This window comes from Lipotes vexillifer, unplaced genomic scaffold, assembly GCF_000442215.2.
Source record: "Lipotes vexillifer unplaced genomic scaffold, Lipotes_vexillifer_v1.1 scaffold276, whole genome shotgun sequence".
Classification (NCBI taxonomy): domain Eukaryota; kingdom Metazoa; phylum Chordata; class Mammalia; order Artiodactyla; family Lipotidae; genus Lipotes; species Lipotes vexillifer.
In genome coordinates, this window is record NW_006782461.1 from 953143 (window position 1) to 971471 (window position 18329).

Here is an 18329-nt window from a genome sequence, read left to right on the forward strand (position 1 = left end):
GCACAGGAAATTATAGTCATTATCTTGTAATAACTTACAATGGAGTAAAATCTGCAAAAATACTGAGTCACTATGCTCTACACCTGAAAATAATGTAATATTGTAACTCAACTATACTTCAGTTAAAAAAAAAGACTAATGTAACACATACCCATATACTCACATGCAGCTAAGAAATAAAATTGTACAAATACAGTTGAAGCTCCCTTTGTATTCCCCAGATCCCAGTCCCCTTCCTCCTCTTCAGAAGTAACCACCATCCCAGATTTGGTATTGATCATAACTATGTATGTGTTTGTATTTTTGCTAAATGTATATGTATGCTATAAACACTATATAGTATTGGGTTGCATGTTTTTTTTTTAACCTTTATTAATTGAATCTTTCTGCTGCTTTTCCTACTTAAGCGCTTTATTTTTTTAAAGATTTAAAATTTTAATTATTTATTTATTTTGGCTGTATTAGGTACTTCGTTGCTGCGTGCAAGCTTTCTTTACTTGTGGCAAGCAGAGGCTATTCTTCGTTGCGGTGCACAGGCTTCTCTTTGCGGTGGCTTCTCTTGTTGTGGAGCACGGGCTCTAGGCGCGCGGGCTTCAGTAGTTGTGGCACATGAACTCAGTAGTTGTGGCTCGCAGGCTCTAGAGCACAGGCTCAGTAGTTGTGGTGCACAGGCTTAGTTGCTCCGCGGCATGTGGGATCCTCCTGGACCAGGGCTCTAACCCATGTCCCCTGCATTGGCAGGCGGATTCTTAACCACTGTGCCACCAGGGAAGCCCCACTTATGTAAATCTTAAAGTTTGCTAGATTTTGCTAAACTGTTCTCCAAAACGATTGTAGCTATTTACAGTTCCACCATTAGGGAATAATGCTTCTCTATATCCTCATCAATTTTTGATATTTCCAGACTCCTGAATTTCTGCCAACCTGATGAATATGAAAGTAGAATTTCATCAGGATTTTAATTTCCATGTTCCTGATTATTAGTGAGATTGAACACCTTCCTGCTTTGTACATTTGACTTTTCCATATTTTTTGCCCAGTTTTATTTTCTTCTTACTGATCTGTCCTTTATATATTCTAGATTCCAGTCTCCTAGTCTATGACTTGTCTTTTCATTTTGTTTACAGTGTCTTTTAAAAGCAAGAAGTTGTGGAATCCTGTGTGCTTTTAGAAGCTAGGAATTATTCCTTATGTAGGATGCTTTAAAGTGTGGTTGGTTATTCTAGCCCTAGCATTCTAATACAGTTTTGTTACAGTGTTTTTTTTTTGTTTGTTTGTTTTTTTGCCATATGTGGGCCTCTCACTGTCGTGGCCTTTCCCGTTGCCGGACGCGCAAGCTCAGCGGCCATGGCTCACGGGCCCAGCCGCTCCGCGGCATGTGGGATCCTCCCGGACTGGGGCACGAACCCGTATCCCCTGCATCGGCAGGCGGACTCTCAACCACTGCGCCACCAGGGAGGCCCGCTACAGTGTTTTTAAATAATGTGAACTAGCTCACAAATGATTGCTAAGTAGGGCAGTGATGTCCGTATAACCCAGAAATCACATTGGTGCATATGCAGTTTTTCCCAACACATTAATATTTTGCACCAACAGTTGCGTACAGTTTTGTAATAGTTAAATCGAAGAATATATGCCTTTAAGTCTGAAATAGAGAGCTGTTGCGTGATTTGATTGTTTTAATAGGATCACTCTGGTAATAGAAACAGGAAGTTATTGCAATAATCTGGACAGGAGTAAGTAGATGGAGGCTTGACCAAACTATGCTAGTAGGCCATAATGAAAAGTATGAAAGCCTACTACCCTAGAAAAACACATGTACACAAGAAGACATGCACAAGAATGTTTATCACATGCATAGATTTAATACAGTTAGTACAAATACCATCAATAGAATGGATAAACTATGCAGTTTGAATTAACTAGAGCTGCATGTATTAACTTGAGTTATATGTTAGACAACCAAGTATAGAGTTACATTTACAGATGGATATGAGTCTGGAGTTCAGGACAGTTGTACAAGCTGGAGACAGGAATTTGGCAGTTATTAGGATATAGTTGCCATAAAGCCACAAGACTAGATAAAATTACCAAGGGAGTAAGTATAAATAGAAAAGAGCTCAGAGGACTGAGCCCTGGGAAACTCTATCATTTAGTTTGGGGAAGGGAGGAAGAATAAACCGAGAAGGCAGTAATTTTCTGGAAGTGAAGTGATTCAGGAGGAGAAAGCAATAAATTGTATCAGATGCTGCTGATAGGCAAGAAGTATGAGAACTTGATTTAACAGCATGGAAGTCATTGATGGCCTTGGCAGGAATTTCAGTGGAGTGGTAGAGTTGAAGGGCTGACTAGAATATGCTTCAAGAAAAAATGGGAAGAAGAAAACTGAAGAACTTCTTCAGACTCCCACCATCACATCTGCTTAACCAACTCTTCTTGTGCCCGTATATTCTTACCTTTTCTCCTGTTACTATGAATGATCTGTCTGTGCTTCTAGCTAAGGCCAGCCCCTTCAGTTATGCACTTGCCTCTATCTTTGCTAGTCAATTAAAAACTATGGACCTGGGAAATCTCCCCTCCCTTTCCTACATCATTATTTTCTCTACTGCATCATTCCCCTCAGCATGTAAACATGCTGATGTCTTTCCCACCTTTAAAAAGGAAATGCTTTCTTGACCCAATTTCCCCCACATTTTCTTTGCTTACAGCAAAAGTCTTTGAAAGAACTGTCCTACTGCTATCTCCAGTTTTTCTTCTATTTCATGTTTGGGTGCAGGCATGAAATAAGCAGACAGTTGGATTTAATCAAATTGTGGTTAAGCCACGTGAGTATGATGAGATAAAGGAACAAGGGAGTTAAGATTCTATGCAAGAGTGTAATTTAAGCTGCTGAAGGAGACGAGAGTAATTGAGAGGGGAGAAAGATGTGAAAACGTGGTGGTATCGGTGGACAGAAGTTCCCCATGGGGGTTCAGAGGATCATTGGAGATGAGATAGTAGGGCGAGTGAGCTGGAGAGAGGGGTTAGTGGTTGGGGAATGAGGTATTTGAGATCAGAGATGAGTTTGAGTTATTGGTAATGACAAGCTCAAGGTTATGACCAAAGTTGTAGTTGAGGCAGAAGAGGAGGGAAAAATTATTGAAGAGCCTTTCAAGTTCAGCCAGTGAACTGGGAGGCCAAGATATTGGAAGGATCATCTTTGTAAGTATTGAAATCACCAACAAACACAACTGGAGTAGTGTTGTGGAGAGTGAGAGTGAGACAGGAACTAAATTCCTGGATCAAGAGGGAATTGAGGGGACTGTACAGTAGGTAACTGCAATAAGAAGTACCCAGGTAGAAGGTGGCATGGTCTGATGACATGTTTTTAATGGGGGGGAGCAGAGAATAGATGAGGAGAAAGGGACCTGTTCCATCTCCAGGCCCAGTGGTATCAAGAGGTGTGATACCACTGCCATTTGAGAGGGCTGCAGGGGAAGCCGTGTTATCAGAAGTCACAACCTCTAATTCTGACAAGTGAAATTTAGAGGGCTGGGTATTTTCACAAATTAATACTCAATTTTCTTAAACCACAGTCTCATGATAAAGAGACATGAATAAAAAAAAATTCCTGTAAGAAAAACAGCCATGAAATAATAAGTGAAATTCAGCTTCATGTTTGGAAGAGACGTAGGGAGTGGCAAAGGGACTATATTAAAGGGACCAGTCATTTTGTGTGCTTGTAATAGCAGAAGTCAGGCCTAATATTGACTGACCTTTTGATTTTTTTCAAGAGAAGCTAGAACTATGGATTTTTGTGTGTTTTAAAAACTTAAAATAACTAGCTTGTTATTTTGTTTTAAATACTGTGCAGGCCAAATAAAACAAGTCAGAGACTGCATTTAGCCATTGTTGCAATTTTATGAACTCTGCTTTTTAAAATAGAAAATACTACGGTATGTATTCATAAGTTCAAGAGTCAAAGTCCATGACTGTCAAACTGGCTGCCTTGTTGGGTAGCCTGCAGCAGCCTGGTTCAGTCTGCAGGTGTAAAGAGAGTGACTGTCACAGGCTGATCACCAAGCAGCACTTAGATCACCTGGCAGTTTATCAGTTGCTTAATTGATTATTACTCAAACAGATCTTATTTCGCGCCCCCCCCTTTTTTTTTGCTTTCAGTTTTAACTCTGATAATGGAATTCCTTTGAAGAGAAACATACTTAACCTTTTATCATCTGAACTTTTAATAAAAAGTAGACATACAATAAAAGAAAGATTCTAATAGAGGAAAACTTGAAGGTTCTTTAAGCCTAAAAAAAAAACGCTGTTAATTCTTAAACAGATTGTAACATTATAAAGTATTTAATATTTCTTTAAAGTCTTCAATTTTCCTTTAGTCTTAATGATGATGGAGAATATTTTTTTGTATTGAAGTAGAAGTTTAAAGATGGTATTTGGCTGTATTTGACCTTGGGCAAAGCAGTAAACCCCCTTCTAGACTTCGTTTCCTTATCTGTAAAGTGGAGATTAAAAATACATGCCCTACCTACTTCATAAGGTAGCTGTTTAGTCCGATGAGAATGTGAAAAGCTTACACTTTGTATGAGTGCTTTATTCTACTAAAGAATGACAGTTTGCCTAAAGCTAGTGAGATTGTCTATTTAGAGAAAATATTTTAGATTAGAATATATTTAAAATTCAGGAACCCCCTTGAGTATGAGTAGGTATATAATCTACTTCCAAAAGCAACTTTCCTATTGAAAGATGACACTGCTGATGGTATCACTGTGTGAGGTAGTGGCTGAAAAGTATCCTCTCTCCAGTTTTGTAAGCATGACTGTTTGTACTTTGGTTAAAAATCTTGTTCATTCAGGTGACACATGATACACGTACTCTTTCTAGGTTCTGCCATCACCTTCCCTTCCCTTCCCTTCTCACCCTATACTCAATTTCTTTTTCATCAAAATTAACAATTATCACTTGAGATTTATATTTAAAGAGTCTTTTCTAGCAGCATTTAATACACGCTTAAAAGAACAAGTCTTAACTGAAAAACACAGGATACCTCATTTTCACAGTAATTTTTTTTAAGTCCCAGTGATGAAAACTCTAAGGCAGTTTCTTCAAAGGAAGATAACATTGACGAATCCAGTGCAGCCAGTGTGTGAATATTAGGTGATAAAATCTTTATCACATCCATCTTGACTGTCCTGAAACTTAGTCTGAGTCTTTTAGAATAGTTACTCCTTTTTATTAATTGTGTGGTTGTTATACAGCCATGGAAGGAAAAAACTGAACATCAAAATCATCAGCAATATACCTGAAAGAAAAATACAGTAAAAACAAAACAATCCCTAAGGAAGTTCATAATCATTCAGTGGTTATAATTTAAGATTATATACAGTTACATACCTAGAGATTTGTAGAGCTATGTTTAAGAGAATTAGCTACATCAGTTCTACATGAAACATGTAGGTATTTTAAAATAAAATATTCTCACATTATTTTTCTTCAACCATGAACCCTTAAAAACAGTATGTACTTGGAAAAACCAGTAGGATCTAAACAATTCAAAGGATAAATAAAATAGATCTGGAGTTCTAGTTCTGGCTTCATTATTGACTTGCTGAGTGAGAAACTCTGGACTTGGGTCTCCATTTTAGTCTCAATGATTAATAGCTTTTAGAGCTGTATTAATAAGCAAAGTATCTGAAAGAAAACTTCAGTTGACTTTTTTTTTTTTTTTATTCATTTATTTGGTTGCAGCGGGTCTTAGTTGCGGCACGCATGTGGGATCCAGCTCCCCGGCCAGGGATCGAACCCAGGCCCCCCGCATTGGGAGCATGGAGTCCTAACCACTGTGCCACCAGGGAAGTCCCCAGTTGACGTTTTAAATCTTAAATATAAATATGTTTTTTAAAAAATCACATATTAGCAAATCTTCATTTTTGAGGTCATGCCAGATAAATCTAAACTAGCATATATATATATGTATATATATGTAAAAAATGTGATTTTTTTAAAAACTTTTTTAAGATTTAAAATTTTTCAGTGGGAAATAGGGACAGAGGAGATTTAAGCACAGGACTCAAATCACTGTCTAACAGAAGTCTGCAGTGGTTAATGTTTTTATCTGAAGGTATGTAGGCTTAAAGCTCTAAATCAGTTTAAACTTAGATTAAGAATGTGCTTTTGTCACATGCAGATTTGATAGTTTACTCCTGTTTGCTAACAAGAGGAAACCTTAAGGTTTGACTAGCATTTGGATAGCTTAACGTATTTTTGAAAGATGAATCTGATTTGCAAACAAAGGCTTTAGATTTTTTAAAAAGTCTGAAACAGTCTGTTAATAAATCCACAAAATTTGACATTTTCTTTATAAAGTCAGAGCTAGAAAATAAGACATTACATTTAAAACTTTCTAAAAATGGAGTTGCAGTTTCATAGAAGCAAATAGAATTTGCAGATTTTTATTATATGAAATGTGTAAGCTAGAGAATTAATTCTATATACATTCTTATAGTCACATTTCTAACATTTTATTAATTGGGGAAGATGGCAGGGCCCATTAAAGGAATTATAATAATCTCCGCTCTGAAGAGAAACAAGAAAGAACAAGGACCATGTCTTCCAAGAATAGTTTGCTCCCTGCTTGGTCAAGAAGGGAAAGAAGATGGTATCTTGCGATTACTCTCCTCTGTCGCACTCTGTGGCACTGCCTAGTGTTTGTTTGCTTTGACTCCTCATCTCTTACTTAGCTCTTTGAATGACTCTTGTAAAAATAAAATTTATTTTTCTTATCCTTCTTCGAGTTTAATAGTGACCTTATTTCATTTGAGGCCATTTCTTTTCCCAATGGGAATGTAATTTCAGTGTATGACAGAAGTCAGTGGCAAGCCAGAATTCAGTATTCTAAAAACTGCCATTTAGTCACATGTCTTTTATCCACATCTATCGAATTATTTCTATATTGTTTCTCATTCACAAACCTCTGAAAGCAGTATAGGAACATGGCTCTTTAAATGAAAAACTAGAACAGAAATTTTATTTGGGTCTGTTTAGAAAAAGCTAGGAGATCCTTAGGTTAACAAAGGAAGAATCTTTGAATGTATATTTTCAACAGGCTAATTAGGGCCATACATAATTGCAGAAAAGTTTGATCCCAATTCCATTTTTAAAAGATCCCTTGAATAGGAAGCAAAGAAATAAATAAAAGTATATTTGTTTTTCATTTACGTATTTGGATTGTTTTTTGGATAAGTGGTTCTTTAAAATGTTTTGGTAACGGCAACAAGTAATGTTCTCTTCCTGTTTGCACCACACTGTCATGAAGAGAATATAGTCTGTTTTCCTACCCTACTACTCTCCGGTCTGTATATTTGCTAAAGGGGCAGAAGTGATTGCTCCTTTTTTTTAATCTGTCATGAGACTTTTTTCCAGTATGTTCTTCGAGGAAGAAGTTATCAAGTGATTTAGGCTAGAAAATGTGTTTAATGAAAAAAAAAGTCATGGTCTTTTTACAGAGAATGGCAATGACTTCTGTTTCTTTTTTCTTTTAAAATTCTTTTGGAAAGGCCTACTTTTTAGTTTTTTTTCAAGTAGTGAATGACATAATTCCTTACTATCATGGGCCTACTGTTAAAATTGTAGTTGGAGCACAGTAACAAATATATAATGTTAATAATATATGTTCATTTCAAATAAGACATATTAAGAGAATTTTTCCATATAAAAACTTCAGTAGACCGGTCCAGTTAGTGACGTTTTTAACTTCTTCATGAACTCAGTGACCTTTTTTACTTCTTAAAAATTAAGAGCAGAGAAAATTTAAAGAGCTTGTTGGAAAATACTAGTAATCAATAGATGAGAAAAAGCTACCATTATTAGCATTTTAAAATACAGGTTTTCTCTGATATTCTTCACGTTTAGGCCTATAGATATTGCTGAGCATAACAGATACTAAATGTGAGGAAAATTCCTAAATGAAACGAGTGGAAGGAATGGAAGGAGTGAAGTATGATGGCTATTCAAACCTGTTATGCCTGTGTTCTCTCCTATAAGTACCCTCCTCCCCACCCCCTTTTTTTTTTTTTAAAGAAATGACCAACAAGAAACAAAATGCAAACTGGATAAAAAGAAGGATGAACTAACAGAAGGCCAGCTATCCTCATATTCATTTATAGTTATGAATTATAGTCAGGCTTAAAACAGATGACTAAACAAAATCAAGAAATGCTGATAACTTACATAAGGAAATGCATATCATGATTACAGTTATTTTATAACTTTTTTATGTTATTTGACCTACCTGGAAAGAGGAGTTTTACATATCTGATCCAGATAGGGATAACAGGAATGCAACTTGTGGAAAATTTTTAAACTACGTTTATTATAGTTCTGCATTGTTTCATGAGATGCCCTTCTGTGAAATGAGTCAAATGAACTAAATAGTATTTTATTTGGAGCTCACAAACTTGAAAAAAACAAATTCCTTTAGCAAAAAAAAAAGATTCTTTTTTAACGGAAGTAATTACTCCTCACTTTTTTGCCCTCATATCTGAGGGCTTCTTAAAGTGGTATCAGACCTCAAACTGACTATCCTTAATTAGGTAACTTGTTTCTTTGAAGATTAAAAACAGTTTTAAAGGATACTGCACAAAATAAAATGTTATTTCAGGCATAACATTTCCTGCCTTTTTTCTTTTCTGTCACTGCTCTGGCTTTGGAAATTGACATGTTACAGTGACATTCCATATCATATTTAAAATATTCTAATCTTTTAATTATATTAAATAAAAATATGCTTACCTAAAGAAGGAGCCAGCCAATATACCATAAAAAATTGAAGGAATGCTTCATCAAAACACTGGAAATGTAGTGAAAGTGCCAAAGCTGGATTAAATACAGCTCCTGTTAGACTTCCTCCTGTAATACATTTTAAACAGAATGATACCAAACCATATATCTTACATTTTCTTGCAACTAGAAATACAGGGATTACTAAATGTAACTATTTCATTTTAGGTATTTAAGTATTCTTATTCTGTAATCTTCCTTTGCAGAATCACCTGGCATAGAGAATAAAAATAGATTATAGATTATAATATGCCAGGTGCAAAAAGGGGGTGGGGGGACAAAGGACATTAAGAATTTTAATCCAATGCTTTTCCTATAGTATATTATAAAATGCACATTGAAAGTTAACCTGCTCTGTTATTGTTCCTACAGTTTTATAAAACAGGAGATCTGGCTGCCCTTCTTAACATTCATCAACTTAAATGAGTGAATAATAATAAAAATAAGACGAAAGTACATTTAAAATGGGTACAATACCCCAAGATCCTCTTGAGCAGAAGTACCTTTGCTTTGAAAACAAAAAATGGACCACAGCATTATCATTGACTCCATTTTTACTTGGCAGCAGAGCCTTGAAGAAGTGACTGTGAGTGGTGTGTGAATTATATCTCAATAAAGTGGTTACAAAATTTTTAAAAATAAAAAAAAGTGACTGAGTAGTCGTGAAAGATAAGCACAAATTCTAACTGTTGACTACTTTTCAGGATTCATGGTCCAGCTCTGCACAGGGTCTCTCTCTGAGATGGGGCCCAGGAGCTTATAGTTCTGGCTACACAGCAAGTAAGGAAAGGCAAAAGAGGTTGGACTGCCTGTCCAGTGGTACTCACCAGAACTGTGGCTCAGCTTTTCAAAACATATTCTAATTGTATCCCTGAGATAGAGACATTTCTGGTGGTGGTTCCATGTGGAAGCTTGGGCACACTTGTCTGCCTCTGACTCAGCCACAGCTACAGATCCGGAGATCTTCACAAATTTTACATGGACATATGCCACTATAGCATGTTAATTGCTATATAATTATAAAATGCAGTGAAGTAAAATTGGAAATTAAGAGACCCTTTCATAAGATTTCACTAATGAGATTTCACTCCAGATAGGCTGAAAACATTGAAGCTGTGTGGAGGTAAAGATGTTGACCCTGAAGTGAGTTTACTCCATGGCTGAGTCCTTTTTAGCATACCAGCCTCACAGCATGATTCATATTCATGCCTCAGCAATTATAAATGACATCACATCATGGACCTTCAGGACCACTCTTGAATAGTCAAATCCTGGAATGTTAAACCTGCAACTGCCAAGGGCCAACAGAATTGTTTGGTTGGCATGTGGTCATTTCAGCTTAATTCCACAAAAAATTATTGAGTTCTTATGTTCTGGACACTATGGACAAAAAGATAAGGATTCACACAGATCTTTATAATAAAATATAATGTAATATGTGTGGTGATAATATAAGTGACCTGTGATTTTTTTTTTCGGCATTTATCAATAAAAATAGACTGAATCATTGCCCTCATAATTAGTTTTGCTTCAGTTTTCCCATTAGGTCTTTGGTATCTCCATTAGGTCTAAGAACACTGTCGGTCAGTTTTATACCATTCTAAAACTCCAGCTACTACACACTTATCTTCTAACCGCTACATCACCAGTTCTGCTCAGTGTGACTTGGTAGAAGCTGCTCCTCCTACCCAGAGGTACAGTCTATTCCCCTGTCTTGGATATGGATTGGCTTTGCAACTTGCAATGACAAATAGAATGCAGCAGAAGTGATGCTGTGTGAATTCTGAATGTGAGAAGCAACACAGTGAATTCTAGGTTCAGGTCTCAATAAAGCCATCATCAGTTTCCACTTTTTACTCTCTTGGAACAATGCCCTGACCATGTAAGTGAGCTGGTCCAGGCTGCTGGAGGATGAGAGGCCATAGGGAAGAAAACTGAGGCATCTTAAATGGCTGTTGGTACCAACTGCTGGACGAGTGAAGCACCTTGGCTCTTCCAGACATACTAACTGTCCAGCTGTATGATCTCAGGAATTTCCTATCTAATCCACAAAGTCATGAAAAATAATAAGTTACTGTTATTTTAAGGATAAGTTAACTGATTCAGAAATCCATTGTGTCAACAAAAGGCCCAAAATGTGGCATTGGCTTTGATGTTTTAGACTGGGTAATTCTTTGTTGGGAGTTGTCCTTTGCATTGTAGGATTTTTAGCAGCATTCCTAGCCTTCACCCACTAGATGCCAGTTGCACATCCATCTCCCACCTTGTAACAACCACAAATGTCTCCAGACATTGCCAAAGTCCCCTGGGGGGGCAGGGGGCAAAACTGTCCCATTGAAAACCACTGTCCTAGAGAACTACTGGTACTTGAATACTAGTAGACACACATAAGGTTGTTTATTTATAGTAGCAATGAACTGGGAAAAACCTAAATGTCCATTCAGAAGAAGGTAGCTAAATATACAACGTTGTTATTAATTTGGAATACCATTCAGTACTGAAATAACAAGTGAAATCTCTTTACTAATATAGAGCTCCAAGATAATATCATTGAACCACACCACTAAAAAAAGCAAACTGCAGAAAGTAAAGTATGATACCTTTCATGTTAACATGAACACATATAATAGTTTCTACAGGGTCCTATATGTATAATAAATGCACATAAGAATTTGGAAGGACACACACATATGCACGCACAGAGGACTACACTGGTGAGAAGAGTAGGCAGGGAAGGAGAGGGGACAGGCATGAAGGATGGCAATCAAAAGTCTCATTGGTAATATTTCCATTTTTTACAAAAATAACACATTCATGTATTGTGTAATTAAATGTGAATTATTTAAAAAGAATCATCCATCAGGCACAGAACTTACAGAAAATGGCTTTGAAAAATACGTTACTATTTATTGATGTCTGGAGGGGAGAAGCCATAACATACGTTGAAGAAGAGGTATCAACAGGGAGATCCAGCCGGCTGACTGCCAAGAGTTTTAGAAGACAGTATGACCTTGGTGAAATTACCACAAAGACTGAGTCCCAAATCTGATAATTATAGGCACTAATGTTTCTCAGTACTCCTAAAGGGAATCAAATTCTCTGTGACAGAATGACACTAGTTAAAATCATGTAAGACTCGTGTAAAAGCTAGAATGTCAATTAACTAATTTATAATGGAAGCTAGGCCTTTCCAGTGACCAGAACATTTGTGCCAGTTACTTTGGGAAGAACTTGGAATACATTATTCTTCATCATAGTCTGAAGAGATAGTAGTATTCTCCATTTTAAAGATGAGGAAACTGAGACCTAAATTAAGTTATCTCTCCTACGGACACAGTCCAACTCCAAGGCTGTGTGCTTAACCACTATATTTTACTGGCATGATAAAAAAAAAAAGTTTTGGACCTTCGTTTGAAGCTGTTTTTCATTTGTAAATTGGCACCTATTTCATATGGTTATTGTATTAAAAATAAACATACATAAAGGACTTAGTTCCCTTCTCCTTTGACAAATAATCTTACCCAAATTCTTCGTGACTTAGAAGGATACAAAAACCTCCTGAATGGAGTAATGAAATGAAGTAAAAATGCAGTTACTTCAAACAATATATTAGCCTTATTTTGAAAGCTCTTAGACATAAAATATGGAATACCCAGATATGTATTACTTCTTTCTATTTTTAAATGAATAGAGTATTTGCTAATTCATTCATTCACTCATTCTGAAAATAATGAGTATTTATTTGTAACAGGCGACACCATGCTAAGTCCTAGTTATAATGAATAAAACAATTTTAATCTCTGTACTCATAAAGCTTACTGTCTGGTGGAGGAAGACAGGCATTACATCAGAAAACAAGTATATAATTAAAAAATTCTACAAAGGAAATGAACAGGGTACAGTAATAAAGACAGCCTATTTGGATATGTAAAATAACAGATTTTTTCCCCAATATGTAATTAATTTAAAAACGAATGCAGTTCTCTCTTACCCTGATCATTGAACCAAATTCTCCCAAAACCTAAATTAAGGAAGATTTGCTTGAAATTTGCATTAATAGTATTACAGTTTTAATGTTAATAAATCACACAGTGTTTTTTACTTTATTTGGGAAGTCAATAAATACATGATAAGTGGTAATGACATCAGTGGCCTCCATCTGCACATCAAAGTGCAGGGTGCTAAATCAATAAATACACAATCAAGACGCTTGATCATTGGCTATCCAAGGAGCCTGTGGCTACGCTGCTGGACAGTTATGTTCTGTAAGCTTAAATTATCAGTTCTTTTGATGTGACCTGTATTAGTGTCCTCAAAATGCAAGTGATTAAAGAAATATCCCAGCATGCAACTTAGCCACCCAGTACTAATAGTATCTTAGAAGTTTAAAAAAAAAAAAGAAAGACATATCAAAGTAACTTGTAATGATGCCTGATTTAGCAGATGCTTCCCCTGACTTTCCTTCCGTATCCATTCTTAACTCCTTCCTACAAAAGCCTCACCTCTGCCTGGTAAGACACACACTCAGCTAGTCCCCAAACAGTTCACTCTATTTAGAATAACTGATCTAAAGTTATGACTTATATCCATAGAAAAAATGGGGAGTGACATGGCTTAGTGCAGCACTTCCCAAAGTATGTTCTCTTCTGCTACACACTCCTAGACAAAAGGATTCCATAAGTTTGAAAAACTGTGTTCCACATGCTTCTCTTGTTGGAGTTTCACAATAAACAGTAGCATAGTAAAGGCTCTGTGAAGTCTTAAATTAGAAAATCTTTTTAATCCAGTGTTTGCCAAATTTACTTGGCAACAGAATCCTTTTGTAACTTAAATTTTTTTAAGTTATGCTAAAATATACATAACATAAAATATGCCATTTTAACCATTTGAAAGTGTATATTCATGGCATTAGTTACAGTCACAATGTTCAATCATCACCACTATTTCCAAAACTTTTCCATCACCCCAAACAGAAACTCTGTACACATTAAACAAAAAGTCCCTATTCCTCCCTGCTACCCAGCCCATGGTAACCTCTATTCTACTTTCTGACTCTATGAATTTGCCTATTCTGAATATTTCATGTAAGTGGAGTCATATAACATTTGGCCCTTTGTGTCTGGCTTATTTTGCTTAGCATAATGTTTTCAAGGTTCATTCCTATCATAGTATGTATCAGAACTTCATTCCTTTTCGTGGCTGAACAATATTCAATTGTATGTATATATTTTTGTTACTTTTGAGGAGTATGCTGTAGAAATGCTGATAATGAAATGAGTGTAAGCTTTAGTGTCAGTTTAAACCATGGTTCCAGCACATTCTAGCTGTGTGACCTTGGACAGGTCATTGCACTTTTCTGAGCCTCACTTACATAAAAATGGGAATAATGTATTCATCAGTGGGTTGCTGTAAGGATTAACTAGGATAACTCATATAAATTTCCTACATGCTTGGCATGTTGCCCAATGAATATTCTTATCTCCCTTATATTGTCAGAAAAGGAAGATCATAATAGGGTATCAATTTCTGTAACAGTGCTAAATAATTGTTAGGTTCTGTCCCTGCAAACAGCCTCCAGCACTGCCCAATATTGTACCCACTAGCCACATATGGCTATTGAGTACTTGAAATGTGGCTATAGCAACTGAAGAAGTAAATATTTAATTTTAGTGGATTTATACCTAAATAACCATATGTGACTAGTGGCTACTGAAATGGCCAGCAAAGTCTAGACTGGAGCAGTGGTTCATATTGGGATCACCTGGGAAAATTTAAAATCTACTATTGCCTAGGCCCCTTCCCACAGCAATTAAATCTTAATCTTGGCACCCAGATATGGGTATGTTTAAAACACTCCCTAGGTGATTGTAATGCAGAGAGAATGTTGAGAACCACTGCTGTAGTGATCCCTTCACTCTCTCCTCCTCCCCTACCAATTAGTATCCTCATTTCAGCAATGTCGATGTCAATAGTGTGAGGGGAAGAAAAAGAGCAGTGTTTTTGGACACCTTAAATTGTTATTTTATGGGTTCTTTCTAATAACTCTCCTTATATTTATGTATAACTTCAATTATTACCTTGTTTCTCTTCTCTCAAAATCTTTGTCACTTATAAGTATTGGCTAATATATACAGTATTATTATGAAATCATAAATATGTATTAAAAGTACAAAAATAGGAAGAATACCAATTTAAAGATAAGAGAGGGAGGAGGAACTGTGTATAACATTTTATTAACTTAAAACATCTTTTAAATGTTTACCACTTCTAATTATATAAGTACAGAGCTAAATTGTGGCATAACTTTTTTCAAGGGATGTTTCTGCTTTGGCCCAAACCTAAAACTTTAATAAGCAACTACTCACCAACCCCTCAAATATGCATAAATCCTTCCTTCTCTCCTATACCATTGTTTTCCATCTGCCTCTACCAAAAAAAAGGTACTAGATCTAAAGAAGTTGAAATGGATTGGAAATTCTTTCATTTCTACCTAGGAAGTCGAGCATATGTTTAAAATTCCTTATCTTGAGGTTTGCGTCTACTCATAGTTTCCCTTTCAGTGGGCAGAAGACTGACTCTTACTACTAATTCCTTTTATTAGATTCCTGCCTCCAAAACATTTTAGAATTCAGATATAGTCCTAATGAAATATTTTGTCGTGATCATTTAAAATAACACACTTCATCATTAAACTTTGGTTTTTTGGATTTTCTTGTCCCATTTGGAATATTCAGATTATCCACTAAATCTGAGATCTGTCAGGGTGAACAAATAGTTTACGAGGAAGCAACAGATTCTCAAGAATTATTAGTTTTTAAAAAGCATCTTTGATTTCAAGCACGTTTTGATTTTAAAACACATCTTTCTTGATAGGCCATTAAAAATTCACTTATAACTCAAGATGAATTATTAAGGAGATAAATGATTTTAAGTAATTTTGTAGAAAAAGAACTAAGAAATAGAACTACAGAATTTCTACTTCCCACTCTTACTACTAACCAATCAGGTAGCTTGTGCTTTAAATTGGAAGGAACTTTTGACACCCAGGATCATGTTTCAGTGAGAGTCTCAGAAAGGATCTATACCAAGTTGGCAAGAGGTAGCTGATGTTATCTTTCCTTTCTACCATTACAACAATCCCTTTGTAGGATATTTGAACCCTTGGCAATATCTCACATGATCTCAGTTTCAGCATGGAAGTGGCTTTCTCTGGGTGTTAAAAAAAAAAAAAAGCACTGAATGGAGGATCAATATTTCGACCCTATCGGTAAAGAATGAGCTGCAAAATGATTAGAATTACGGAGATACCAATATTGACATCACAGAGGCATAATGGTTTAAAATGTATCTTGGCAAAGAACTTAGAGCCTCAAGTCATAGAAGCTCCGGACATGCCAAGTGTTTTGTGGGAATAACAAACCTGCATAGACCAAAAAGGTGATGAGTGCTGACAGCAGGTGGATACGAAGCTTGGTTCGGACCTCCTGGAAGTGCAGCAAAGCGCTGTGGAAGATAAAGGAGGAGACGGCCTCTATGATGACCGCTTTGGGCAAGTCCACTTGGATGGGATTCCTGCAAGCGAAGCTCCTCTCGCTGACGTGATACTTGGTCAGTCCCAGGCTCCACAGGGCGCCCATGCAGTACCTGCTGCACAGGGCACCAATCAGCTGAGCTAACAGCCTCATCGCACCCGTCTCAGCGGACATTCCCCCCAGCATCATCTGCATCATCACGCCGCACGGGTTGCTGGAGGTGCCCACCAGAGTCAGGCCATGCACCAACGAGAAGAAGTAGGTTAGCGTCAGCGGCCAGGTGGGGTGCAGGGGTTCCTGCTCGCTCAGCAGTTGCAGCTCATGGGTGCAGAAGCAGAGCTGGAACGTGGCCAGAAACTCCAAGACGAAGGCGTGGACAGTGGGCCTGTTCAGCTGCTGCCGGGTGACCACGCGGGCCAGCCCCATGAACAGCACGATCGACAGCATCAGCCCCAGCGAGATACAGGTGTCCTGCATCTCGGGCCAGAGCCCCCGCAGCGCCGTCATGGCTTTCTCAGCACCAGACTGGGATGCCTGCTCTGGCTCGGCAGGAGGCGGTCTATGGGCCGGAGTCCTAAGTCCTCAGCCCCGCCCCCTCACGCCCCTCGGGGCGGGCCGACTCTAGGCTTGCTGGAGGCACCGGGGGCGCTACGCGAAAGGCTCCTCCCCTCCCAGGCTCTGAGCTAGGGTGTTACCAGAGCCGGGGAGGAGGGGAGACGAGGACAGCTCTGCGAGGGCGCCGGCTGAGGAGCCAAAGGTCAGCAGGAGCCGGACACGCACACGCCCTCGCCGCTTCCTTCAGGGACTGGAAGCAGGCGCGGGTGGGGCAGAGAGTGGAGGGACGGCGCGCGTCCGGAGGCCATTGCGCATGCGCGCGGCGGTCCGCGCGCTTTTGCGAGAGGCTAGGCTTGGGACCGCCGGACCCCTGGCGACGCCGGGCGCGCTTCTCCCAGTGCTAAGCGGGAGGGCGCGCGCCCCTGGCGCTTGGACAGGTGCTTTGACGTGGGAACCTTGAGGGGTTTCCCTTCCCCGCTCCTAAAACTGTAAAGCCGGCAAGCTGGAAAGACCGCTAAAGCTCATCTCGGCCAACCACCTCGTTTTTAATTTATGGGGCAACTGAGAAGACGGGAAGTGACGGAGGTGCAGCGCGGAGGTCGGGGGTGGGGCTGGGTGGTGGTTTGGGGGGAGTAGATTTCAGAGCGAATCAGGGCTTGACCTGTGTGAAGAAGGGCAGGCAACTGGGTCTCCTTGAGCCTTAGTTTTTTTCACCTGCCTGTGACGTTTACCTCGTAGAGTTGTGGGTCAGGCGACCCACCTCATCGATTTGTTTTAAAAAAGCATGGAAGGCAAGTAGCACAGAGCCTGGCAGACAGGAAGTGTTCAAGAAGTGCTAGGCTGAAGTTGAAAGAGCACGTCTTGCCACCGCCCCCCACTCCCAACAGCTCGCCCACCTTGGGCGGCCCTTTGTGGGTGCAGCTGGGAGGGAATGTCTGGGATTCTTCAGACCTTGCACCTGTCGTGGTTTTCTGCTAATGGAATGGGTGTCATGGTTTAGTTGGGGGAGAGGGGTGCAAATTTCTCAGCACTCTCCAGCTTCAGTTCTGCCTCCCCTGGGCTCTGCTGAAACACAAATCCACATTTCTGAGGGCTGGAGAGAAGTGAGAGAAGAGCTAAAATGAGAGGAATAATTAGCCCGAGCTTCAAGTGATAGAGCGCTTGGAAGGTGTTCTTGACACCACTAGGTGGCATCTCTGGGGGGCTCCAAGGAGCTCGGGTCCTTTATGTCTCGGCACGGAAAGAATTCAGCCAGAGGCAAAGTGGTAGATAAGAAGTGATTTATTAGAATAGGATGCTTGTGAGGCTTACAAGTGGGCAGGCGAGAGGATGCTGTGCCCTGAGAACTTAGTGAGCTACAGTTTTATAATCAAAGGAAAAGTGGGGAGGGGGGGAAAACCGCCTTCT

At 38.6% G+C, this 18329-nt stretch overlaps 1 protein-coding gene across 1 annotated transcript; it reads right to left on the reverse strand.

The window, feature by feature from the left end:
• Window positions 1–4963: 4963 nt before the first annotated feature.
• On the reverse strand, window positions 4964–17090 carry AQP11 (aquaporin 11). The gene is made up of 3 exons (XM_007455304.1): window positions 16256–17090; window positions 8788–8904; window positions 4964–5299 (listed from the first exon to the last, which is right to left on the reverse strand). The coding sequence occupies exons 1-3, from the start codon at window positions 16872–16874 to the stop codon at window positions 5220–5222; spliced, it is 816 nt and encodes a 271-aa protein (XP_007455366.1). The 5' UTR covers window positions 16875–17090; the 3' UTR covers window positions 4964–5219.
• Between the last annotated feature and the right edge of the window lie 1239 nt (window positions 17091–18329).